General features: G+C 41.6%; 1 protein-coding gene across 1 annotated transcript; it reads left to right on the top strand.

Annotated features, from left to right (window-relative positions):
* Positions 1–1,452: 1,452 nt before the first annotated feature.
* Positions 1,453–26,289, top strand: EFCAB14 (EF-hand calcium binding domain 14). The gene is made up of 11 exons (XM_090048548.1): positions 1,453–1,926; positions 4,665–4,813; positions 8,000–8,145; positions 10,212–10,310; positions 17,256–17,366; positions 18,659–18,763; positions 19,676–19,867; positions 20,808–20,894; positions 22,021–22,138; positions 23,276–23,404; positions 24,188–26,289. Exons 1-11 carry the CDS (start codon positions 1,730–1,732, stop codon positions 24,361–24,363), a joined length of 1,509 nt encoding a protein of 502 aa, XP_089904674.1. The 5' UTR covers positions 1,453–1,729; the 3' UTR covers positions 24,364–26,289.
* The last annotated feature ends 313 nt before the right edge of the window (positions 26,290–26,602 follow it).

Genomic DNA, 26,602 nt, shown 5'->3' with positions numbered 1-26,602 from the left:
TGTCCTGGTAGGGTTGGGTGGGGGTTGGGGTCTTGTGGTGGGGTTGGGTAGGGATTGGGGTGTCCTGGTGAGGTGGGGGGATTGAGGTGTCATGGTGGGTTTGGGTAGGTATTGGGGTGTCCTGGTGAGGTGGGGGGATTGGGGTGTCCTGGTGGGTTTGGGTAGGGATTGGGGGTGTCCTGTTGAGGTGGGGGGGATTGGGGTGGCCTGGTAGGGTTGGGTGGGGATTGGGGTGTTCTGAAGTGAGGGGGGGTTGGGGTGTCAAGATGGGGCTGGGGAGGTAACGGAGGATACGGGTGTCAGCAGAGCTGCAGAAGAAAGGGTGGTTTGATTACTGTTTCAGAGATGTATTTGGTCCGAGACAAAAAGAAAGGCAAAACTCTAGACCTCATGGCTCAGAGACGATGCCATTTTTTAGATCAATTAAGAAATCGTAAAAAAAAAAAATCATCTTTTGCTGCAAGCTTTCAGGCTCTCACACCCTTCCTCAGGCTCAGGGAAAATTGAAGGTGGCAAGTTTATTCTTTACATATGGGGCCCTTTCACCATCTTTACTTTTCCCTGAGCCTGAGAAAGGGCACATGAGCCCGAAACCTTGCACAAAAAGATGATTCTGTTGATGTTGTTGCAATTTTGTAGTTGGTTTAATAAAAGTATCGTCTCTGAGACAAAAATAGCATTTCTAGTCTGATTAGTGGGGCATGAGGAGCCGTGCACACGTGCAGAGCGGGGAGAGATTAGCAGGAATCAGGGAGAGGCTCAATTCAGGGATCCCAGTTTTCGCTGATTTTAAAAAATCCCCAGTTTTCAGTTAAAAAAAAGGTAACCACAAATCCACTTTTTTCCCCATAATTTAAATGAAACACCACTAATCTATAGATGCATAAATAGCAGTGTTTCGTTTTAATTACAGAAAAATGTGAATTTAGGATTAGGTTGTACGGAAAACTGGGGATTTTTTTTAATCCGAATAAACCAGGATGCCTGAAATGAGCCATGAAATTAATTGCCTCCCTCATCAGCACAGGCCAGAAAGCCGCCGAGCACAAGACTCTCAACACCCCGACTCCCACCCGGGGCCGGGGGTGACTGGCCCTTTAATGCGCTGCCCTCCTTGGCGCCGGCGGGCCAATCAGAGAGGCCGTTACTCTCAGAAGTGCCATGCCGGCTGTTTCCCTGTCTTCGACGGCGATTGACCTTTTCATGCCCCCGCCCTTTGGCGGCCAGAAAACCAATCAGAGAGGCCGTTACTCTCAGAAGTGCCGAGTCAGTTCTTCCCCGTCCTCAGCGACGATTGGCCCTTTCATGCCCTCGCCCCTTGGTACTGGCAGACCAGTCAGAGAGTACGTTACTCTCTGAAGTGCCATGCCGGGTGCATCCCTGTCCTCAGCGGAGATTGGTCCTTTCATGCCCCCTCCCCGTGGCGGCCGGCCAATCAGTGGCGCAGTTGCTTGCAGGTGGGCCGCGCCGGCTGGTCCGGGCTGCTGAGGCGGCCTCCCTTCAGCGGCCGCCATGGCCTCGGCGGCACTAGTGGCCCGATTTGCGAGCAGGCGGTGGCAGTGGCAGTGGCCGTGGCCCCAGGGCGCCCGGCCCCGCTGACTGGAGCGCGGCCTCGTCCGCTTCCTTGTGGGCCCCGCGCAGCCGCCGCAAGCTGGAGAGCCGGGGCGCGGCGGCGGCGCGGGGGGTCGGGCCGCAGCCCGCGGGGGCCCCGGCGACGCCGCACAAGAGGATGAAGAAGCGCAAGGAGCTGAACGCGCTTATCGGCCTGGCCGGCGACGGGCGGCGCCCCAAGGCGCCCAACAAGGGCTCGGGGCACCGTCTGCTGCGCACCGAGCCACCCGCCTCCGACTCGCGCTCCCGCTCCGACTCCAGCTCCGACGGCGACGACGGCTTCGGGCCCGCGGCCGCCCGCTTCCGCCTCGCCAAGTGAGCACGCGGGGGGGGGGGGCTGTCCCTAAACCTGGGGTTATGGGAGGGGAGGGGGGCCATAGTGTGGTGGGAGGATTGGGGGAGGGGGAGCTGGATATCGGGGTGCCTTGGAGCGGGGAAGGGAGGGGTTCTCCTGTCCCTGGGATCAGCATTCCCTGGGAGGGATTGGGGGGGATAATGGGGGTAGGGTTGGGAGTGTCAATAAAGCAGAGAGCTGATACAGGAGGGCAAAGGGCAGAAGCAAATCTGTGTTTGTTAGGGGTGCAGATGCTGCCTGCCCCTCAGAACACCCTGTAATGGGGCTGGGGGTGGGATCGGGGGTGTCGTAATGGGGCTGGGGGGCACTGAGGGTGTCCCGAGGGGCAGGGGTGTTTGCATCCCCAACACACAGGGGTTTGTTCCTGCCCTTTGCCCTCCTGTATTTTCTCCCTGCCTTATGGGCTTTTGCCTTACTGTCTTTGTGCTTTCTTTGTTTGCCCTCTTCCTCTTCCAGCTGTTATTCACCCCCACCACAGTCAAAATAGGCTCTTGGTTTCAGCAGTTTCCTTTCTTCTCTCTCTTTTTTTTTTTTAATTAGAAAGCTGCGGGTCTAATTTTAGTTCCTCTATCAGGGTACCTCTATGCTGCTTTCAGCCCACCCTCTTTTTAAAACCAGCGATTTTTTTTTTTTTTTTTTTTTTTTTTTTTTTTTTTTCAACCGGGGAGTGTTGGGGTGCTCTGAGATCCTTTCAGGGTGCCGTGGCGTCTCACCTTGCAAAGCTGTTGGGTGTGCAAACGTAACTCGCATGATAAGCCCTGAGATTGCCATGAAAAGTCCATCGTGTTGTAACCGATCCTGACGAGCTTTGGGCTTTCTGAGTTGTTTGCAGTGGAGCAGTTGCCATGTCACTTCTCCAATGCTCAAAAATCAGTGAAAACAAAGAGCTGACCTCTTCCGAGAGTTGGCTCACATCAAAAGAGGGATTCATTGAGCCTAAAAAGGTTGGGGCTCAGGAGACCTGCTGACAGCTACTAGCTGGCATGTACAGGCCAAATCTTGATTTTGTGTTTTAATTACTAGTACAGGCCTTTCTTGGCAAAGGGAAAAATACATTTTTCTGCGTGGGCTTCCTCCTTCCAAAAATCTCAACCTTTATCCTCCTCTGTTTTCTTATACCCTGTTTTTATACCCAGTGCAACTAATTTGTAGCTAGCTAATGCTGTCCTGTTGGTGATATGCTCTTTCTAGTGTGCACTTATTTTTGGTAACTTTTTTTTCCTGTGTTGGTGCTGTTGTGTAACACGGTCACTGTTAGTTTTTCTTCTTTTGTTAAACTGCTTACGTTTCTCTTGGAATCTTCCACTTTTGCATACACTGGGCAAATTAGTTATACACCTAGTTTATATATCTCTGCATGGTAGGTTTCTGTCTGCTGTTTATTAATCTTTTTTTTTTTACTTAGACACCACCTTTATTTGCTTAATGCTTAGAGAATGATTATCCTTTTTGCCCCTGAGGAAAAAGAGTTTTCTCATTTACTCTTGCCCATCTTCTGTCTTCTTTTGACAATACTTGAATGCAGTAGTTACCCTTGCAACGTAGTTACCTGTCAGACAGTTTATACGGTTCCTTTAAAACTTTAAGGTATTCTAGAACTTGGTTTTGTTTGTTTGTTTTTACAAAGTCAGGAATGGGCAACATAATCTTTAGAAAGTCCTTGTTAAATGATTGTGGGTAATGGATAATAGTAGAAATGAACCTAAAGTACCTTCAGTTCTTATTGTGTGTTGTGACCATGTATCCAGCATGAGTAATAAAGTGGAATTGAAGCGGTGATTAATCAAGTTGAGCACAGTTTGCAAAATATGCACATACAAGCTGCACATAATCTACTCTTCTATATTTATAGATTGATTGAGCTGCATCATTACTACTATTGCATTAAATTGCTACTATAAATTGCTAAATGAATTGTTCATTTCAAGTAATAATTATTTATAAGTCTAAGTATAACAAAGCAACTTATTGTCATGAAAATCTGAATGTTGCAGCTCGGAACAATAATAGAAGATTTTGCGTTTTCTTACGAAAACTGCTTGCCAGACCATTTGCTGATGTCTCCTTTCCAAAATCTTAAACTTGGTTTTTCCTTAATGTGAATCTATTGTAATAGAGTAGAAAAGTTACAAAGCAGAAACATGACAGTTAAACAAAGGATGGTGGGAATACCTATTTTCAGTCTTGGAGTTGATTGTACTGTAAATTCTGTTTTAAATGAGGTTTTTTTCCACTACTGTTTGTTCTGTTACTCAAATTTAAGGAAGCTCACTTCCAAGAATAAATATGCATCTCAACCAAAGCAAATGCCCCATTTTATTAGGGAATCAGTTATATAATTGAGGAGCAACCTTTTTGGTAGGCGTGTCACAAATTAGCCTTGCATACTTCTCAAGTGCCACTCTTGCCCAGTCTGCCTCTCTGCTTCCATCTTCCTGCTCTGTGCTCCCTGGCTAATCTGCTGCTTTGCTTTCTGCATCCTCCCCTTTGCTCTCTGCCTGACTTGCTGCTCTGTTTCCTGTCCTGTTTGCCACTGTGCTACCTGCCTCCCCTCCCAGTCTGCTTTGTGGTACATGTGCCATAAGTTGGCCACCCCTGAGTTGTACTGACTTCAGTTTTACCCACATTTTGAACATTGCTTTGTTGCTTCCTCTGCAGATTGATAAGTAACGTTTTTTCATTTGTTTTTTTTCCTCAGGGGAGAATACTTACGATGCTGCAAGTTCTGTTATCCACTATGTGCTTTTGTCATTCTGGCTGCTTGTGTGGTAGCTTGCGTTGGCTTAGTGTGGATGCAGGTTGCCCTTAAGGAAGATCTGGATGCTTTAAAGGAAAAGTTTCGAACTAGTAAGTATTGGAATTTTTCTTTTTTCATTTTTTTTCTTTTTTTTAATTGATTAACTTGTCTATTTGTAATGCTAGCTGTTGGGAGAAGCAGTCGTGCATAATAAAGCATGCTATATCATGCTTCAGATCTATTTACTTGACAAGTTCTGGTTATATAGTGTTAGCACCTCAGCTGCCTGTTGACTTTCATAGAGAGAATTAGATATCATTCTCATAAAGCATGAAAAGATTTCCTTGAGGCTGTAACTCTATTGGCATGAAGCTGTTCCTGTCACTTGCTTCACTTTGAGCATGTCATAGGAGACAGTGGAACCACGTCAGAGCAGCACTGGGTTTGTGGTCGGCTTTACTCTTGGGTAGCCACATTTGCCTTGTTTTCTGGAGTTGGTACGCGTGGTGCAAGAGAGAATTGCTGGGGGATGTTTCATGGTGTCTTAGATGCTGAATTGCAGCACGGTTTTGAGACTGTGGTTTTTAGTATGGTTGCAGCAGCATTTAAAAAAAAAAAAAGGAAGAAAAATCCTTTGTGTTTGAAAATAGTCTTGATTTTTTTTTTTTCCCCCCAGCTGAACTGAAAGTAATGGAAGATGTTTTGTTCCTTTGACCTGCTCTGTCAAATCTCAGTCCTGTCCCTGTTTTTGTGCTGTATGTAGCATTTCAGTACCACATTAGCTGCTTTTGCATCTTCCTAAAACTTGCAATTCATTTTGTTGAACCTTGATCTTCCAGGATTAGTATTTCTTATTGTTTAGTCATCATCTCCTGTTTAATGCTGGCATGAGCATGTTTGTCTGTTAATTATGTATTTCAAGAAAACTGCGTTTTTTTTTTTATAGACTTACTTTTTGAGGTTTGCTTGTTTGTTTTCTTAGTGTTTTGGATTTAAGGATTTTATTCAAAATAGTGCTGAGCAAGAGATCAAACTATAATATTTGCGCATATGTGTTCAGTTCTAGGCCCTTCACTACAGAAGGGATATGGACAAATTGGAGAGAGTCCAGTGGAGGGCAGTGAAAAGTAGTTAAGGGGCTGGGGCACATAACTAGTGAGGAGAGGCTGAGGGAACTGGACTTAATTAGCCTTCAGAAAAGGAGACTGAGAGGAGATTGAATAGCAGTCTTCAATACCCTGCAGGGGGATTGCAAAGAGGATGGAGCTGGGCTGTTCTCAGTGGGGTCAGATGACAGGACAAGGAGCAATGGGCTCAAGACAGGACAAGGAGCAATGGGCTCAAGTTGCAGCAAGGGAAGTTGAGGTTGGATATTAAGAAAAACTGTCTCACTAGTGGCCGTGTTGCAGACCTGTCTTGAGCACTTAATTTTATACTATCCACTGCCAAGGAACATTGATGGAAAAATCGGAGTACTTAACAGTTCTACATTTGTTCGGGGGGTTTTTTTTTTACCATGGAGTGGTTTATCAGGGCTCTAATTTATTGCTCAGAATTTGGAACAAATAGAGATATTTTCCTCTTGCAGGCAGAAACTGTCTAAATAGATATGATTGATAAAGACTGGTAAAGAAGCTTTTAATATCCATCTTTTATAAATGGAACCTGAGATACACAGGTTAGTCTGGCCCAGAGTTTGGAAAGAAACACTTATCCTTCTGAGTTCCACTCAAGGGCTTTAATCAGAAAGACCTTTCTTGCTTTGTTATTTTTTCTTTCTTTTACAGTTTAACAATATCTCATTGTTCTCATTATACATTCCTGGAATTGAATTGAGAATAAATACGGTATTTCTGTGAAAAGCAAACACCTTTGTTTTATACTTTTACAACTGGCCACAAAAATCTGTTTCCCTATCTGTTCTTGCCTCACAAAGATTTTCTCTTAATTAATCATTTTCTTTTAATCTTGTATTTGGGGACCTGCTCTAATTAGGAGCTGGTATGGAAACTGAATATAAGTTGTCGTTTTAATTGCTGAACCAGGTTTGTCAAAAGGATTTTGACACCATCTTATTTTTTTCACTCGACTGTAACAATTTAATAATGGAAAATATCTAACTATTAATAGTAGATCAGTTTAAAAATCTCACTGAAGTGTTTTCACCATGGACAGCTGACTGAAGCTTAAAAATCATTATAAAATTAATTTTCAAAGCGGCGTAGAAACTTGAAACAGGTCACTGAGGTGAATGATAAGAAACACCAATAAAAGTATGAAATCAGTAATATTCACCTGCAAGGCATCCTGAAACTTTTAATTAAGAGGATGGCAAGCTATCACATTTCTTTGTGAGCTATTGAAGTGAATAGTCTTGAAGTGCCCAATTAATCTGCCAGTCTGCATATATTAAAAAATACCTTATTTTTGAAATTGTTAAAAAGAAAAAAAGAAAACTCTCTTTTAAAAAAAAAAAAAAAAAGGGGGGGGGAAAGAGACCTGTGAAACCTATGTAGGTTGCTTAGGTCTGAGGTCTGTTTTCTCTTTTTTTAATGTTGTTAAAAAAAAAAAATCAAGGTTTTTTTTGGGTTTTTTTTTTTTTTTTTTTTTTTAGGAATTAACTCCCACAACTAACTGACTTGCTAAACTTCTTCTCTCATTTATTTTTTCTTTAACTGTTTACTTTATTTTTATTTCCAAATCATTATACTCAGGAAGTTGCTCTTTGTTGATTTGTTTTACTGGCACACTTTTATTGTACGAGTAAAAGCAGTTTGTTTGTGGTATTAATTATGTTCAGTACTCTGTTCCTTCATGTGACTGGAGATCACCATAATCTCTTTGGGAATTTTCGTTGTGGTCATACATTGTATTTGTATGCTTGGAAATGAAGTCCAGTTTCACTGTGGTGGTGCAGTTCTTATAATTTGTGCGTTTTGTGCTGTATCATAGTTGGATTATATGAAATAACCATGATTTGATAACAAAACAACAAGTTATTCAGTGCTACATGAATATATTTTTAAAGGTAACCAAAATATGAAGCTACCAGAAAATACCAGGCTTAGTTGACCTTTCCAAAGACATGCCCTCTACAAAGTGTAAGCATTGAATACTATTAGATTAGAAAAGTGCTGTTATTTTAAAAGGATTTTTCTGATTAATCTTGAATACCTTGTATGCAGACAGTGCCGTGTTCTTGGTGTCATGGGTTATGACTTACGTAAAAAATGTTAACGGTAAAACACCTTGTTTAATAACTGGCGCTCTCTTTTTTTTCTGTCTCTGTTTTTTAGTGGAGTCTAATCAAAAATCATCATTCCAAGAGATTCCTAAATTAAATGAAGATCTGCTTGATAAGCAAAAGCAGCTAGAACAAATCGAGACTGGAGACATGGGGCTAAACAGGATTTGGACAAATATTACCGAAATCAATAAACAGGTAATATGAACAAATGCATCATTCTAAACAAGAATCTGAGATATTGAAATATTTCTAACTGAGCTGTGCTTATGCATTTATCTAAAATGTAAATGTGAGTTGTCAACTACTTACAAGCACACTCTCAACCAGTTCCCCAAGGACTTGATGTCAGACCTTATGTCCAGTGATGCCAAAGTTCTTAAAGCAAAGTTGAGAATAGCTGTATAACTTGCCATATGTTTTCCTTGAAAATAATGGAAATCTTCTCATTAGCTTTGCAAAGTTCACCCAGAAAATATTATAATGGATCAAAAATAATGACTTGACCTTGGTCAGCTAATGGTGAAATATTAAATGAGTTGGCTTAAACCTGACAGGTGCTTTCATATTCTTGAGTAATATGATCTTTTCACTTATTCCTCTGTACGTGCTGGGGGGTTCAGCTTCCAAATAGGATCTTAAAAGAAGGGAATTGGCATATGTGGTTACCACAGAGGGGGAAGGGGCAGAAAGATGCCGAAATCATAATCCGAGTTCATAGTATTGCAAAAGATAAAGAGCAATTTGTTTCTCAATGGATGCACGTTCTGAGGTGGTACATGTCATAACTTATTTGAAGTCACAGATTCGTGGAAATTCAGGGCTAGAAGGAACCTCAAAAGTTGCTTGCTTATGTAACTTTTTTATTCTCTCGTGGGGAGCTTCTGTTATAGAAACAGGCAAATACAGACTAAAAAATATCTTGAAAACAAAGATAAAGGGCATTAGCTTTGAGTCTTACAGTAGGAGCAACATTTTAAACAGAATGTAAGGAATGGAGCTGTTGGGTTTTTTTAACCTAGCACTGTTTTATTTATTTGGGTATACTGCCCTCCGCAAAAAGGTTCAGGGTGGCTTACAGCTATCTATAACTTACAGTAGAAATCGTAGATCAGTGGTGTTCAGTGTATTCTTATTGATGACCTGTTTGTACCCATCATACTAGTATCAGAATGCCTCTTAATAACTTCTGAAGGCATAAGAGCATTGCTGTTATCCCCACTTTCCAGGACTGAGGCAGAGAAATGAAGACTTAGATTCCAAAAGGTGTTTTTGGTGCTAAACCCCTTGATTGACAATGGAGATTAGAGCCAGGTACTGAAAGGTATTAAGCACTGAAATGGCCTACCTAAGGTCACACAGGGCAGGAAGCTGAACCCACATTTCTTGTATCCCAGGTAAGTTCTCTAACATCTTAGCCATTCATTTTCTTGCTCTTCTGGCTTAGGTGATTCCCATGTGAAATAAAATGTCGGAAAAATATCTGAAGTTGTTGTAATCACAGCAAAGTATTTGTTGAATATTGAAAGGATTAAAAAGTATCCAGAGCGGAAGTATCCGGTTTTGAAGACGTGTGTTTAAAGGAGTTTCTATTAATGCAGAAGGCATTAAACTTTCTTTTTTCTCTGGCGGTCTTGTGAATAATGTAAGATGGTATTTCCTTTTTATAGGTCCTATTTTCAGGCACATCCATCTCCATCCAAACAGTTGCTCTCTTTTTGTTTTCTGGTAAATTAAATAAAAACTCATTTTGTATGAAACCTGCAGGAAATGGAGAAAATGCTTATAATTTTAAATAGTCTGATACAACAAAGTGACCTCACAACTCTAGTGAGCATATTTAATATGCAAGCAAAGGGTAGATCTTTCTAAAAATAATAATAATGTTAGGGAGTTATTCATTTAAACAGAAGCATTCTAGGGAGTCTGATAGGTTCACTATGAGCTCTGCCTTTTGAATTCAAAGATTTGTGGTGAAGATGCTCTGTGACTTTCAAGGCCCTAGCCAATGAACTTTTGGAGTTGTGTTTTGATTTATGAGACGGTTTCATTTGTGCCACAAATGTTAGGGTGACTTGCCTGCATGATGGGGATGACTGATTGAACTGGGGATTCTGTGCACTTGCAAGAGCACGTGGCCCCAAATAGTCACTTCTATTTCTTGGTTAAGGTCAGTCATGAGTTGCAAGTCATTAGGGTTAGGGAAGATCAAAACAAGGAGCTCTCATGTCTTTACTAATTAAGTCCTTCTTTCTGCTTTGTAGATCTTGTTGTTGACTTCAGCAGTAAATCACCTCAAAGCCAATATTAAGTCTGCTGCTGATTTGATTAACCTTCCTGTCACAGTAGAGGAACTTCAGAAGGTAAGTATTGCAAATGTAGCTTTTAATTGGCAACATACTATAACTCTGAACAGCAGCTAATTACAGAAACCATTAAAAATTTTCAGGAATTCCTGAAGTTTGACAAGATTATTATACCTATGTGAAAAGAGTTAATAAGCATGGTGATATGGTGCCCAGGAGGGTTGGGAGCTTCTAAAGGATACAGTGTTGGAAGACCAAAAGAAAACTGTTTGACATGATGGAAGCATAAGAATAGTAAGAGGACCAATGTGTCTGCACAAGGAGCTTATACGATGATTCAAATGCAAAAGGAAAAATGTACAGGCAGTGGGAGGTCACCAAGGAGACATACCAGAAAATAGCAAGAGGCACGGAGGCTCAAGTTAAAAAAAAAATGAGCTGCACCTGATCAGAGAGGTGAAGGACAACAAGGAGAGGTTCTATAAGTATGTTTGCCAAACAGCTTCCTTGGTTCACTGTTAAAAAGCCAAGGTTGCCTCTTAACACAAAATGCTGCTTGAAAGCTATTTTGCCTTGGTCACTTTCACAAAAAAAATTAAGCAAATAGCTAATGGGGATTATGTGGATAAGCAAGGGGACAAGATGAGGGATGAGATAAGAGACAGAGCTTTTGATGGGCCTGAATGAATTCGAATCATCAGGGCCTAAAGAACTTCATCTTAGTACTGAAGGAGCTGGCAGAGGACATCGTGAAACCTTTGGCAATAATGTGCATTAAATCATGGAAGATGTGCCAGACATCTGATGACTGGAAAAGGGCCAATGTAGTATCCTTTTAAAAAAAGGCATAAATGGAGGCCCTAGGGAACTACAGACCAGTTAGCCTCATTTCAGTGCTTGGGAAGTTACTGGAGCGAATGATAGGGAAGTTGTATTTGCAAGCAGCTGGAAGAGGAAAAGCTGATCGCAAGTAGCCTGCATGGATTTACTAGGAACAAATCATGCAAACAAACTTGGTTTCCTTCTTAACAAAGTACTTGAGTGGATTAAGAGAGTGTGCCTGGACTTCAGCACAGCTTTTGACAAAGTCCTACCTGACATTCTCATAAACGAAATTGGAAAATGTAGGTTAGACAAAACTACTATAAGGTGCAGAGACAACTGGCTGGAGTTGCAAGCAAAGGTTAATTATAAATGGATCCATATCAGAATGGCAGTGAGTTTCACATGAAGTCTCACACGGATCCATCCTGGGCCCAGTGCTGTTCAATGTGTTTAGTAAAGATTTGGAAACGCAACTGGGATGGAGTGTGAACACTTTGGAGGACAGGAGTGCAACTAAGAAGGATCTTGATGGATTGGAAAGTTGGGCTTGAGCTAACAGGATGAAGTTTGGTGCTGACAAATGCAAGATGCTGCACCTCAGGGAGAATAATTATAAAATGAGCAGCACTCTGGAGAAGTACCTGGGAGCCTTGGTAGGTCACAGACTCAATATGAGTCTCCAGTATGATGCAGCTGCACAAAAGGCTAATGCAGTTTTGGGATGCATCAGGAGAAGTATTAAGTGCAGAATGTGGGAGGTGATGGTGCTTCTCTGCTCAGCTCTGGTTAGGCCTCCTCTAGAGTGGTGAAGGTGGTTAAGAAGAGACATCCTAGCAGCCTTCAGATACCTGAAGGGCTGCCATAAAAAAAAAGAGAACACCTTTTCTCTCTGGTTGCAGGTGGATAAGTGGCTTGAAGTTGCAACAAAGCGGGTTTAGATTTGGATGTCAGGAAAAGTGTCTTCACTATTAAAACAGTAAGGCAGTGGAATAGATTGCCCAAGGATGTTATGAAATCTCCATCGTTGGAGGTGTTCAAAAAGACGAGCATTAGTTAGGGAACACATAGGCATAGCTATGCCTATGTTCTACTCTGAGTATTTCCAATGCTTCTGGGCTTTGGCTGCCACGTGGGGCTGGGAAGAAATGTTTTCCCCTCCTGTTGCTATATGGCAGGGTTTTTATCTTCCTTGAAAGCATTGGATGTTGGCCACAGTAAGGGCTGGAGTTTTGGGCCAGGGTATGCCATTGGTCTTGTTGGGACTAAAAGCTGGAGGTTTCTGGTAAGAGGGTCCTGTCCTTCTGTTTTGAGTCAGACCAGTCACCATGTTTGGGGTCAGGAAGGAATTTTACATCATGATCTGACTGATACAGGCTGTGGGGGATTTTACCTTTCCCTGTAGTTGGTGGCCATGCTGTCCCTACTTCCCCTTCCTTGGATCTCTTTTGCATATTGTAACAGCCTTTGTAGCATCAAAACATTCCTCCCCTGCTTTACCTGTGGCAAGTTAGGGTGTTATGTCTTATGGTTGTATCAGAGTTGACTCATTTTGCTAACAAGTTAGACAGATGATGGATATTTATTAGGATAGTTTTGGATGGGGTTGGACCATATGGTCTCTGGAGGCCCCTTCCAGACCTGCTCTTCTATGAGTATGAAATATCATTAGCTTGGCTTTTAAGTGGATATTCTTTCAGATACAGTTCATGTGGCTTTGCACCAAATGATTATTACTTAATGTAAACTAGAACATGGTGGGGAGATTATCCATGAAAACTCATGTCTACAGAATTAAGCAAAAAAGATGTACTATAACAGTGTGTCTGTTCCATGGGGGAGGGGGCACCTTGCTTTGAAGTAAGTAACCTTTCTTAGACCATGTGGGTCCTTTAACAGACTTGGCTGCAAGTGTTATCCTTGCAGCCCTGAATCAGTATTTCATTTAACTTTTATCAGTATAAGAGGGAATTACATCACTTGTTAATGAAAATTAAGATGATTTTTCCAGCATAATTCCACTTACAGGGTTTTTTTATATTGACACTAAAACAATTATAAATGGAAAATAATTTGCCTGAAAGAGTGAGCCAGCACCATGAGATCATTTGTAGTGTTTTGTTTAATGTAAGCTTGGTAAAAAAAATTATGAAAAACAGGTATAGTGCACACACTGTAATCAGAATTCCCAAGTTAGATGTCTGCTATTTTATAATGATTTTCACAATATTATGAGTGAGTAAAATTGATTAGTGGCTTTAAAATTTTTAAATGCAAGTCTTCTCAGAAAGGCTTTAAATGCTCTGAACTTACACCATTTTGCATACTCTAAATGAACCAAGCAGGCCATTTCCATGCAGTTGATAATCCCTGGAAAGAAAAAACAACTGATGGCACATAATAAGTATACCTTAACTTCTATTATAGATTTCATAGACATTAGAGCTGGAAGGGACCTCGGAAGATCGAGTCCAGCCCCCTGCCCAAAGGGCAGGAAGTCAGCTGGGGTCATAGGATCCCAGCAAGATAAGCATCCAGTTTGCTCCTGAAGGTGTTCAGTGTAGGTCCTTGCACCTCTGATGGCAGGCTGTTCCAGACCTTGGGGGCTCGGACAGTAAAGAAATTCTTCCTTATGTTCAGCCTGAAAAAAACTTGTAGTAGTTTATGACCGTTCGACCTCATCATCCCTTGGGGCGCTCTGGTGAGCAAACATTCCCCCAGATACCGGTGGTCACCCCTGATAAACTTATAGGTGGCCATCAGATCACCCCTGAGCCTGCGCTTTTCAGGCTAAAGAGCTCCATGGCTCTCAGCCTGTCATCGTAAGGTCTGTTTTCCTGACCTCTGATCATGCGCCTGGCTCTTTTCTGGACTCTCTCAAGCTTCTCCACATCCTTTTTGAGTTGTGGAGCCCAAAACTGGACGCAGTACTCCAGCTGCGGCCTCACCAAGGCAGAGAACAAGGGGAGAAGGACGTCCCGGGATTTGACTGAGATGCATCTATGGATGCAAGCCAGCCTTTTGGCCGCAGCATTGCATTGGAGGCTCATGTTCATCTTGTGGTCAATGATGACCCCCAAGTCTCTTTCTTCCGTGGTGCTAGCCATTGTAGCACTGCTGAGCCTATAAGGATGCTATAGGTTTTTCTTCTCAGGGTGGAGAACCTTGCATTTTTTCGGTGTTAAACACCATCAGGTTCTCATCCGCCCGTTTGCTGAGCCTGTCCAGGTCAGCCTGGATCACCCTCCTGTTTTCTGGTGTGGATGCTTTGCCCCAAAGTTTGGTGTGATTGGCGAACTTGGCCAGTCTGCTCCTGACTCCAGTGTCCACATCGTTAATGAAGATGTTGAACAATATAGGTCCAAGGACAGAGCCTTGGGGGACCCCACTGGTCACAGGACACCATGATGGGTGACTTCCATCAATTACTACCCTCTGGGTCCAACCATGGAGCCAGTTTTCCAGCCAGTGGATCGTGGTGGACCCAAGGCCACAGTTGGCCAGTTTTGCCAAGAGGTGATCATGGGATACCAGATTGAAGGCTTTTTTGAAGTCAAGATATATGACATCAATCTCTTATCTCTTGTCCAGGTGATAGGTCACCTGGTCGTAGAAGGAAATGAGATTGGTCGAGCAAGACCTACCCACAACAGACCCGTGCTGGCTATCCCTGGTTGTTGGCGTTGGCCAGTCCATTGAGGATGGCCTCTTTAATACATTTTTCTAAGACCTTCCCCAGGATAGAAGTCAGGCTGATTGGCTTATAGTTAGCTGGATCCACTTTCCTCCCTTTCTTGAAGATCAGCACCACATTGGCCTTCTTCCAGTCTTTGGGCACTTCACCAGAGCGCCAAGAGTTTTCAAAGATCCGTGCCAGAGGCTGGGCATTAGTTTAATGTCTTCTGCATTTCATGCTTTAGTTGAGGGTATTCTCAAAATGAGGAAGCCCATTTGTTCTTTGAACAGAGGAGCCCCAACTTTTTTTCCAAAGTCTGCCTCAGCGATTTATTACTAAAAGTGGTATTTATATTATGGCTAAAATACTTAAGTCTATCTGTGCTTTTAGCTATAATATAGCTAATCACAAAGGGCCTACCTTCAGTGGGCTAGAGGTCTGTGGGCATGTCTTGAGAACAGGAGGTGAGAATGCAGTGAACAAGCAGATGAATGTGGTGAAGAACTAGCAGAATGTAGTTATTCTGTTAGGGTGTTGGAGAGAAAACTAGTTCTAGCTTGCTACCACCTCTTCATAATCAGCAGGTGGGAGAGCTACAGAAAACTCTACCAGAGGTAACTCAGGTAGTTTCCCAAGGGTGCCAAGGTGGACACAGAAGATTGATGCCTCTTCTAATGCTTCTCTGACATCTGTAGTGCAAAACTGTGGCTTGCAGGGGCTACGGGTTCCACCAGCCAGTATTGTTTTGAGTTTGAATGGCATGGCACAGCTGCAGTTGGAACTATCAAGCTTAGACTTTAACTAGATGGGCCCAAAGACCCCGAAGGCAATATTGTAAAATTTGGGGCTTGAGGCCCAACCATTTCTGATCCTAAGATGAGACATTAGGAGTAGTAGCGTGCATTTCTATTTTCTGATGTCATTTTGCTTTCATTAAACTTGATACGCTTATTGTTATGAAAGGAAAGCTGGACCCCTTCCAGGGAATCCATTGTACTTTTATTAAAGGATAAGTGCTGGAAAAAATTACAGGGGATTAAATAAAAATATTTTAATAGTGCTTAGGTTTGACAGTAAAGTGACGAAATTTTGAACTTGGTGTCCTTCGCCTCTGTTGTGTGTGTGCTGCAGCACAGGAGAGCATAAAACAACTGCAGACTCGCCCAATACCTGAAGAAGGGTGTTTGTACCCAAAGAACAATTTTTCCAACTATTTATATTTTATTTATAAATATATTGCATTTACCCAATAACGCTTGTCTGCCTTGTGAAAACACTGCATGCAGAGTTCCTAATGTTCTGTCTGAGGCTAGCCTTCCATTATAAGGAATGGCTTATTACCCCTTTACTAGGAGTATTTTAAGCTGCCTCTGCAGTAAGTGGTGTCTGTGATGGTAATAGGGAGCTCTTTTTCCAGAGTTCAGCAGGCCGGAAGAAGAATACTCTTTGGCAGAGTTCTCTCTGTAGAGTGGCTGATTGTGGTTGATGGCAAGTGGTGAAAGCACTGGTGATGCAACATTAACCTTGGGGTCCTGACGTTCTTCAGAGTGGAAGGAGGGTTCTTTGCCTGCTCTGTCCTAATTGAGTTGGGCAGTAAGAATCAGAGGAGACTTAAGAAAATGAATGTGGATAGTTCTAATGATGCTCAGAGATCATGTGAAATGGAACATTATATAGTTGGATGGTTGGAGAGCATACACCTACTTGGGTGGAGGGCCCAGTTATGCAAGGTGCAGTTCACCACATGATAAAACAGTTCCTGCAAAGTATACCTAAGGTGAGAGGCAGGAACTGGATTCACAAGAATGAGCCCAAGGAAATATTGAGATGCAGTTGGTCAGCATAATGCATCTGCTTTCTAACCACTGAGTTTTCCTGAGTAGGACTTAGCTTGGGATGTTACCAGGCAGCTTTTCCTGTGCATGAGGGGCTACACAGAAGGTGATGCTTTTTATTTTTTACCCTTCAAGCAGGTGTCATTAATCATAGCCTTCACCATGCGTTTGATAGGTTTATTGGCAAAGAGAGAAGTGGGGGGGATCACAACATTAATAGTGTCTGAGATGATGATGTGGTGGAAGAAGGGCAACAAGGGGTCTTAAAAGCGGAGCTTAGTAGTTGCTATTCAGTGCCAAGATACTGATCTCAAACTACACACTAATTTTACTTCATTGTAGAGTTTTATAGCCCAGGAACATCTTCACTACTTCAGGATTCTCATGCCTTTATACAGCCCTATAAACTACCCATGTAAAAGCAGAAGAATATCTGCTAGGTGGAGGTAGAAGCTCTGTCAGTCATGCTGAGTTGAATCAAAAGTTTTGACCTGAGACTATGTATAAAGAATGACTTGTGGTCTATACCTGCAACTGGAATCTGCCAGTTCATCACCTAGGTCTTGCAGTCTGGCTGTCTGGCATTCCATTAAGACATTCAAGTCAAGGACTTTCAACTTGTACAGTCAGGCCTGGCTCAGATTATACAGCTCCTGTTTTTGTTTTCAGAGCGTAGCTACCATAGGTAGCACCTTAACCAGTGTTCATCATGATGTTGAGACTATGCAGACTGCAGTTGAAGAACACAGGAAAAACATAGAAACACTCCAAAACAATATGGTAAGAATGTGCTAATTTAGGAGAGCAGCTGTGTAACTTAAAATTGGCAATATAATCTGAAATAGCTCTTAATAAGAATAGTACTAGGGGTGTACTGATCAAGATTTTCTTGGCCAATACCGATGGCCAATAATTAACCAACCACCTCAGCCAATGCCCATTAAATAAATAATATTTAGTGATAGTGCAAGGCATTTTAAAGTACGCACACAGCGGCGCCGGGCACGTTTGGAGCCCCAGAGCATGCTGCTGCCTCAGCGCCATCAGCTGCTGGGGAGAAGCCGCTTTTGCAAAGGTGCCCAGTGGAACAGAACGTCCCTCACACAGCACCTTACTCCACCTGCGCATAGTCCAGTGCCTCTGTGGCAGTCCCAGTGCTCAGGCCCCTGCTTCGCGCTGTGTTGCCATAGCAGCAGGCGCTGGTAGCAGTCCCTTTGTTGCTGAGCATGGTGCCCCCTCCTGCTCACCGGGACCTGTAGTCCATCGTGGGCCCAGGCCAGCTATGGGGCATGGGGACTGGACTATGCTCACCAGGGTGCTCTGGACATGGCCATCGTTTTGGCCGCAGCAACCAAAAAAAGCCAATAACTGATAACATAATTTCGCCTTTTATCAGTGCTGATCTGATAGCTAACGGATATATTGGTGCACCCCTAAATAGTATCCAGTACGTATAACCTGTGTAATATTTTTAAAGATCTGTGTAAGCATAGCAATACAACAATAGCTAGTAGAAGTCATATGGTATTAATGCTACAGCTACAAGAACTTATTTTTGTTAGGGCCAGTATTTCTGGCGCTTACCCTCGGGTTGCCGTATCTGAAATAATTGCTTTCCCATTACTTTGGTAGGGGGTCTCAGGAGGTTCTCTGCCCCTTCTGAATAGTGCAAAGGACAATTATAGAGATGCTTTGCACAAGAACCAGGGGGTTGTGAATATACTAGGAAAGTGCTATGAGGTTTATTTGGGGGTTTCTGGCCCAAATCAAGATGCGCAACTAAAAATTGATCACAGACCAGAAACTTTCTGGTGATGTTAGTCAACACGGAAGTGAGTAACTTTCATAGGGTTATTTAATTTGTTGGTATTTCCTTTCATTTGTATTAAGTTAAATGTTGAGCTTGTCATCCCAGTTGTGTGCTTAAAGACGATTCTCCAATATCCATGTTGTTATTTTCTACTTTAATTAGGTATTTAATCAATACATACCATAAGCTGTTTTCCCTCAAGAATTCAGTTGATGTAGCAAGATATTTGTTTAACATGCCTTCTCCTTTTTTGGGGGGTCAGAATGAATACACAAAAGAGAATGGAGAAAAACAACAGATGTCTTCACTTTCTTCCACTGTCACACCAAGAATAAATGATAGAAATCAGACTGGAAAGTGCAAGCAGGTATTTCTTTCTTTAAATCCCAGCAGCTCTGCAACTGTTAATTACTGGTGATATTTAACCTTTGTGTTCACTGTGGTGATATTGTGCATTATGTTCACGTCAAGGTTGAATTTGAATAGCATCCAAGAGAGCCAAATAAAGGATCTTACTGTAGGATTTTCCTAGATACGTAGAAAACCTGTTCTAAGTGCAGAAGAGTCTTAGCGCTCAATTAAGTGGTGTTTTGCATTGTTTTACTTGGTGGGTGTATTAGAAAGACTCAGTAGTGCATCCTGTTCTTCTTGTGAGACTTGTGACTGAGATGAAGACTTTAAAATAGAACTGGCTTTAATGATAGGTGCTTGCCTGTCAAATTAGCAAAGGGAGTGGTGTGTGGATGAATCGCTCTGGAGGTAAGCTGTGGAAACAAGGGTTTAGAAAAGAGTGAATTGTATGTAAATTTAGATGGGAGTGGATCCGTTGTATTTATGTGGCATCTGTTTATAATTCAAGCAGTTCTGATGTCAAAGGAAAGTCTTGTAAAGCTCTTCCCATCGCACAAATTCTGGCTAAGCAGTTCCTATGGGTAATGGTCCTAATGAAGCCAGCCCAAAACAGGTTAACACACTTTAATTTCCAGGTAGCTGTAATCATCTTTTATTTTTTATTATTATTATTATTATTATTATTATTATTGTCAGCAATTATCTTGGCACTGAGAAATCCTTTTCAAATTATGAAGACTACAGTCACTTTCTGATGGTTAGGAAGAGTCAAGCCAGTACTGAATACAAAACAGTTTGCCTTTGTCTGAGGCTGGTCAGAGAAGTCTGCTGGATTAAATTGGGGCAGTTAGTGTTTCACTAGCTGAAATAATATTGCAGTGCTTCTAAACAGTCACTTGTGCACAACAGCTTGTGGTTTTTATTTCAGGATAACCAATACCTGCATACCACTTTAGAGGAGATAAATACCACCCTAGTGGTGTACCAGAAGCAAAACGACCTAAAGTTTCTTAATGTGGATTCAACAATCAGTAATCTAACTCAAAGGGTTGTGTTGTTAGAAAACTACCTGGATGCTGTGAATAAACTGGAAAAGAGAGAGAATTCAACCCTCAGTTCGGTGAGTGCTCAGTTATCACAGATGCCTGCTTGTCATATAGGGGTTTCAGTAGCTGAGTTTGCTTCCTGTGTAGCATTTTCACATCTGCGAGAGGCTAGTGAAGCCTTCAGCTGCACTGGGAAATGCCAAGCTTAAAGAAATGTCCAAAATAGACACCTTGAGGGGCTTGTTCCTTATAATTTGTATTCTATATACTATGCAGCAAAGGATATACTGATGCTACAGCATGTAGGGATTTAGTCGTCCCATTAATGTTAAGTCATACGCTTTGGTGCTGCAATTTAGTTCTGAACATGCATAAAGTATAACTCACAATGTCGTATGTGACATCTGCAATTTAAATACACAAAGCTTGATCTTCAGGATCTTGAATACTGGAAGCAGAATTCTTAAGCAAGCTTTCGGGTTCAGAAACCCTTTGTCAGGCTAAGGAAGTTTCAGCAGTTGGTGTGTGCTCTTATTGGATGGAATGAAAAGTAAAAAAGCCAGAGGCTGGTCTGGTATGCATACGAGACGGGTAGTCAGTGAAAATGTATTGTATGCATACCAGACCAGCCTCTGGCTTTTTTACTTTTCATTCCATCCAGTAAGAGCACACACCAACTGCTGAAACTTCCTTAGCCTGACAAAGGGTTTCTGAACCCGAAAGCTTGCTTAATAATTGTTTTCCAGGTATTTAAGTTGGTCTAATAAAAGATATCAGATTCATGCGAAGAACCTTGTCTGTCTATGTCCTTAGACCAACACGGCTACAACCTACACCCCTGGAAGCAGAATTTTGCTTCTGCAGCTTTGAATTGATTCCAGCCTGTACATTATATGTTGCTTCCTGTCTGTACAGCTGCAGGTTCCTGTCCAGTGTGAAAAAAGCAAAAAGCATTACAGAAGACCTCAACCAGGTGTCTCAGTTTCTAATTTCCTTGTTTTTTTTCCCCTGCAGGTGGATGATGCAGCTACCTTTCCTAAAGTAGAAAATGAAGATCAGTCAGCAAATGGAACTGATTCAGATAAAGCACAGAATGCAAAGGTAAAAAGGAAAACTGAAATCAAAGATTAGCAGACCCAACAGCACTGGATGCTTAAGTCCGATTTATTTGAAAATAAACTGCATCCTACAGCCAGTGGGCAGGAACTGGCCTGTAAGGGGATTTTATTTAGCCCATAAGGCTAGAATGGTGGTGGCATGTAGTACCTCACCTTAGCCTGAGCTCTGTTAATTCAGCCTGCCACTGCTCAAAGGTTGCCATCCCCTGGCATAGGCATTTGGATCAGTCAGATCTCAATACATACTGCTAATGAAAATGTGACAGTGAGCAACCCGCCAACACCAGTGGGTAGGCGGGAAGCAAACTGAGGTGGAAAAAACTCAGCGGGCGGTCTTGCTACTTTGAATTCTCCTGTAGGAGTACATACATAAAGAAGAGCTGCAGGATCTAGCCCTCATTATTTCCTCTCTATTTATAACATTCCACAAGTTGCGCTCGACAAGGATGTCACAGCTGAAGGAGACTTGGGAAATAAATAAGTATGCTAAGTGGGATGTTATTGCAAAAGTTAATCTAAGTATTCTTAAAGTCTTACAATGACTTCATCAGTTACAACATTTAGTGAGTTGACAGGATGTTAAGCAAGATCCCAGGTTCTACTGAGTAGTTTCAACTTGAAGCTGCAGTTTAAATCCCATGTGTGCTGTAAAATGATGAGTCCAATGAATGTTAGCTGCAAAAAATGGAACTCCAAAGAGAGTACGATGCAGGCACTTCACAGCAACTTAGTAACCCAGGTCTTGCATCCCACGCAAATAAGTGCTGCACACATGCTGAGAACTACTTCAAATGTTTTGTTTTCTCTGCAGCTCCACTAATCTTCCAGATGGTTACTGCATATTACATTGAAACAGTAAAGGTCAGACTTAATCAGCATTAGATGTTAACTGGCTATTCTTTTAGAAACCAAGAATGCATTGAAACTGTGTGCGCCTGTTCTTTTTATGCTAAGTCCTGATATGGAACCTGGAAGATTTAGAGTCTTAAGCAGCTAAAACTTAATTGACCTGAAAGTATGGTAATAACTCAGAAGTACACAAATCTGTTGCAATGTCTTTCCTGCTGTGCTGCACCTGTTGAAGAAAGGTGTTGTTTTTTTTATTTTAGAAGCAGAAAACAGAAACTCAGGTTTCGATACCTGAAAATCTGAGAGAGAAGCTTCAGCTGATCAATGCTCTAACAAGCAAACCAGAAAGCGAGAAGCCTCTTGAGGCATCAGTGAATGGTGAGACTTTTCTGTGTAATAGTAACCCATACAACTGAAAGTTCACCGTATGCTCTACGTATAAGTAAAGGAGAGGCATAACTCAGTGTTTTCGTAGGATCTTGCTCAAATGGCCTCAATATGTTAATTTTTAAGTAGTGAGAAATTGATGGCACTAAAACTCTTGCTTGGTCAGACAAACTCTGAGAAATGAAACGGGCTTTTCAAGTGGTGCCTAGCAGAATCCCTAATATGCTGCAGAGCATTTTACTTTTTGTACATAAACATAATTAGGGAAACATACAGGCATGGACTGAAATGTTAAGGTTTTAATTATCTGTCAGACTGTCTTGAAGTCATTTTTACTGCTCTGGCTCATAAGGAAGGTTAGAATTAATAAGTATGCTGGGTCAATAAATCATAGCACACCTATGAAGTTCAGCATAATGCAGGGAAACGTTACAACTTGACTGGTGTGTCTGTATCCTGACCTTCAGTCTTTGCTGTTCTAGCCTGGGGCAGTGCCAACACGTTTTATGGATCAAGGCTCTGCCCTTCCCTGCAGAATCTTGCTGATTCTTATTTGGCAAATCTGCAGATTTTGATCAAGTTGACCCAGAGAGGCTCTCTTCTCATTTTACCCAGTAAATGAGTCACAAAATATTGTGCAGTGTGCACAGGAGTTGCCATATCAGATCAGAGCAGTCCTGTCTTTATCTAGACCTGTCACTACATGTTGTACAGGAAGGCGGCCTGAAGTGAATAGCTATAAAATCTCATTCACCTAGGGAGCTTGTTGTATTACAAAGTATTTGTTATCCGTACATGGCATAGTAATACATGTTTCTTGTATAGAATGAAGCATTACAAACTATGAAAGAATCTAACAAAATATACTAAAATGATATTCTCCAGAACAGTTTATTTGGGTTATTCTGTTACTGAGACTTCAACATGTATAACAAATCCTTGCTAAGATAGACAAACTCGTCTCTTTCGTTCCATACCACATATGAAGGCCTCTCATATTTAAAAATATGTGTGTGTACACGTACATGTGTGTGTATGTATGCCTTGCCAAGCTATCTTGTTCCCAATTTATTGCTGTTTTTAGTTTCTCAAAACTAAAAAGACTAATACAAACACATTTCTGAATAGTGGGAAAAACTCAGACTCCATCAGATCCTACAGATCCTCCCAGACTTTCATCGAGATCAGTTGGTGGCAACATGGGAGAAAATGGACAGCCAAGGTCCTTGTCACTACCGGGAATTTCCAGCACAAAAGGTATGTCTGTTTTAGCCTTGTCTTAATTTTTATAAATACTTCCTGTAAGTAAAGTGCCTTGTGACTTATAAAAGCACATCCATAGCTACCTAAGGTCTGGTATAACCAGGATGAGGCAGAATATGGAACAATAGTTCTGAAAGGGAAGGTGTAAACAGAATAATTGAAACCTATTTGGGATTTGAAGGGCTCTCATGGCAGAGGAGAAGAGAAAGGTAGCAAGGAGTAAAGATGTCTAGGGAGCAGGAGGCAACTAGAATAGGGAAATGGCTAGTGGGTAGAAGCAGTGGTTTCTAGATCTAATCAGTGCTTGAACTGGCATACCTGTAATGTTTTATCTCTTCAGAAAATATGTAGAGCACAACAGAAATACTTGTCCTTCCGTGTAATCTACATCTTAAATATAATAACCTCAGGGCTTCTGTCATAGAAGGCAAAGTCCTCATTTTTATCAATGTTTCCTCGCAGGGGTTGGGTCAGAACATCTGATTAGGAATAGTAATTATTTTATTTTGAATTTAGATTTACTCGGTGGGTTTTAACTGAACAAAATCCATAGGTCTTTGCATTGAATCCTGCTCTTTAAATTCCCAAAGTTACTGATCCACGTGTTGTGGCTGTTGATGTTTTTATTTTGCCCAGCTTATGAACAAACTCCATCATAAGACGCTTTATTTAGTTTTGTAAACTAGTATGGTATAATGTAGTAAAACTGGAGCGAGAGCCTGTACAGTTCACTTTGTGCAGTTGAAGTGCCTGATCCTTAACTTGTGCTTTTTGCAGATCTTCTGGATTTGTTTAAAAAGCTGGATCGCGACTCGGATGGAAAGCTGACCTATGATGATCTTCAGAGTCTGGTTGGCTCTGCAATACAAGAGTTGCAGAGCTTTAAGGAATTTGATACAGATGGGGATGAAAAATACTCATTACCAGAACTGAGATTAGCTTTAGGTGTATAGCCTACATATATTTAAAAATGCAGTATTGGTGGACTTGCTGTAGCTATTGAAAACGGATAAGCAAAAGCTACATCTGCACTTTTCTTGGTGTTCTACTAATCTTTGGCGCTAACTTAGTGTACACATTGCCACCTTTTTAATTTGCAATCTTTTAAGGTATTTAAAAACTTGAAAAAGGTTATCTGTGGCATAATGGATGGTAGGGACTTCCTTAAAAAATCCAGAAAGATCCCAAACTACACTAGGAACTGTTGCCGGACATCATCTTTCCCTTTTAAAGGGAATTTTTGTCTTTAAATTAGAACTTGTGTACAGATAGACAAACCCATGTTTTATATTTCACATAAAATTGCCTTAAATGAGAGAGCTGCATTTTATATGGAGCGGGAAGAAATCTGTCTTAAAGATGGGCTTTTTCTGCTTGTAAATATTTGAAATAGAATAAATTATGCATATTTTAGGGGAAGTTTGTGTTGAGGCTTTGTTGGTAATAAACATGCTTGTGTTTAAAACCTAAAAATACAATATAACTTGTGTGGCCGAGAGTGTTTCAGGTGCCCCTGGAAGTTAATTTCCGAGCTGATTCTACCCTTGGCTGTCTGTGCACTCACAGGTGGGTTTGATCTCAAACTGCAGCAGATCCAAGGCATGACATGTCATGTTGTTTAATAGAGGGCTTGAATGTTTAAGGGGTGAGGGAGAGATTGAACAGTTGTCTCTCTTCCTTGACCTGAAAAGCTCTAGGTAGGGTAGCTTCTTGTGATCCACTTCAGAGTTTCTCATTCACTTTGCTGTATTGTACCCAGTGTTACACTTTATGGAGGGAGGGTAATCTATTGAAACATTGTAATTGGCACTTTAACTTTTTGCTCTAATCTAGTTCTCAGAAGCTTCAGTTGATTGCCATCATGGCAGGGAAGTTCACATTCCTGCCCTCTGTACATGTGACAGGGTCACAAGGTCCCACTGACTGCTTTTAACAGGGCTTTTGACACTGCCAGTCTCTTCCTCCTAATACTCTCGCCTTACTAATGCATCCATGGGCAAGAGCAGCCTTCTCAAACAAGGCTGTTTGTGATTCCATGTCACGAACAGGATGGGGAAAACCTCCGGCAGAGAACTTAAATGTAGTTTCCTGCCTATTGTGAATGTTAATAGTTCTTGGCATCTAAAACTACTGTATTTTTGTACTATTCAAAAGAAGTCAGGACAGGTGCAGTGGAAGGGGATAGGACCATATTGCCCTTTACAAAAGAAAAAAAACCCATGAGTGCAATATAAATGAAGTGTCTTTTTATGCAGCTACACCTTTGACTCATGAAACACTATGTTCCTTTTCATGTGGACATTTGGTATGTTCACATTGTAAATATTGTGAATCTAAACTTGAAGCCTGTCTGTATTCAGAAACTTCTGAAATGTATAACAAGGCTTTTGCCGAATGTATGCTTCTGTAGGTCCAACCAGGGACAAGTTAGACTTCATTGGCCACGGGTGTAATACAGATCTTATTGTCTGTCATTTGAATGTAGGTTTAATGGACTACAACTGTCCACATCAACAGAACATCAGTATATGGAAGCCTGTTCATAGTTAATGGGACTCTGAATGGGATGATTATAGCTTTACAAATGTTGTCTGGAAATATTCTTCAGCAAAAGGTCTTGCAAAATTGAACCCTCTTACAGGCTGTCTAAGCTTCTTTTGCCATCACTCTTCTAGGCTTGGTTTGCCCAGCAAGAAGATACTGTCACTGATGTGAAGATTTGAAATACAATATAATCTGGCTTTAAATATAGCCAGAAACCAACACTTGCTTCTCAGTAGCTTCCGTACCCTCTTATACATGTCTGTATGAATTCCTGAACCAAATAAAAAAATCCGTAAACAAAACAAAAAACCAAGCAATAAAGTATAACCATTCTGGTAATTTTTTTGTACATATTGTATCATAGCTGTATGTCAGAATTTGCAAGGTATTTTTGGAAGGCTGATTTGTATAAAACAATGTAAAGTGGTGGTGTTTTTTATGAGATTGCCTCATTACCACATTAATTTAAATATGTTCTATTTTACTGTCTGCTTTTAATTTTGCAGTAAGGGGGTGGGGAGAGAGAGGGAGTATTGGGGTATGGGCACACGTTCTTAAGAAACAAGCTCTTCCATAACCACCAGTGTACATGCTCTTTTTCCCACATTAAATACGAGGTAATTTACTCTGAGGAGCAGCCTGACTTGC

Source organism: Crocodylus siamensis, chromosome 5, assembly GCF_052110815.1.
Source record: "Crocodylus siamensis isolate JL-2025a chromosome 5, ASM5211081v1, whole genome shotgun sequence".
Taxonomy (NCBI): Eukaryota; Metazoa; Chordata; order Crocodylia; family Crocodylidae; genus Crocodylus; species Crocodylus siamensis.
Note: the sequence above shows the minus strand (reverse complement) of the source record. Positions and strands in the feature narration are given on the sequence as shown.

What these genes read in the sequence shown, in the direction of transcription:
- EFCAB14 (XM_090048548.1), top strand. Translation starts at nt 1,730, where the DNA reads ATGAAGAAGCGCAAGGAGCTGAACGCGCTTATCGGCCTGGCCGGCGAC. An exon ending in AGACTGGAAAGTGCAAGCAG is followed by an intron (nt 18,764 to 19,675) that starts GTATTTCTTTCT and finishes TTTTTATTTCAG; the next exon opens with GATAACCAATACCTGCATAC. An exon ending in AGAATTCAACCCTCAGTTCG is followed by an intron (nt 19,868 to 20,807) that starts GTGAGTGCTCAG and finishes TTTCCCCTGCAG; the next exon opens with GTGGATGATGCAGCTACCTT.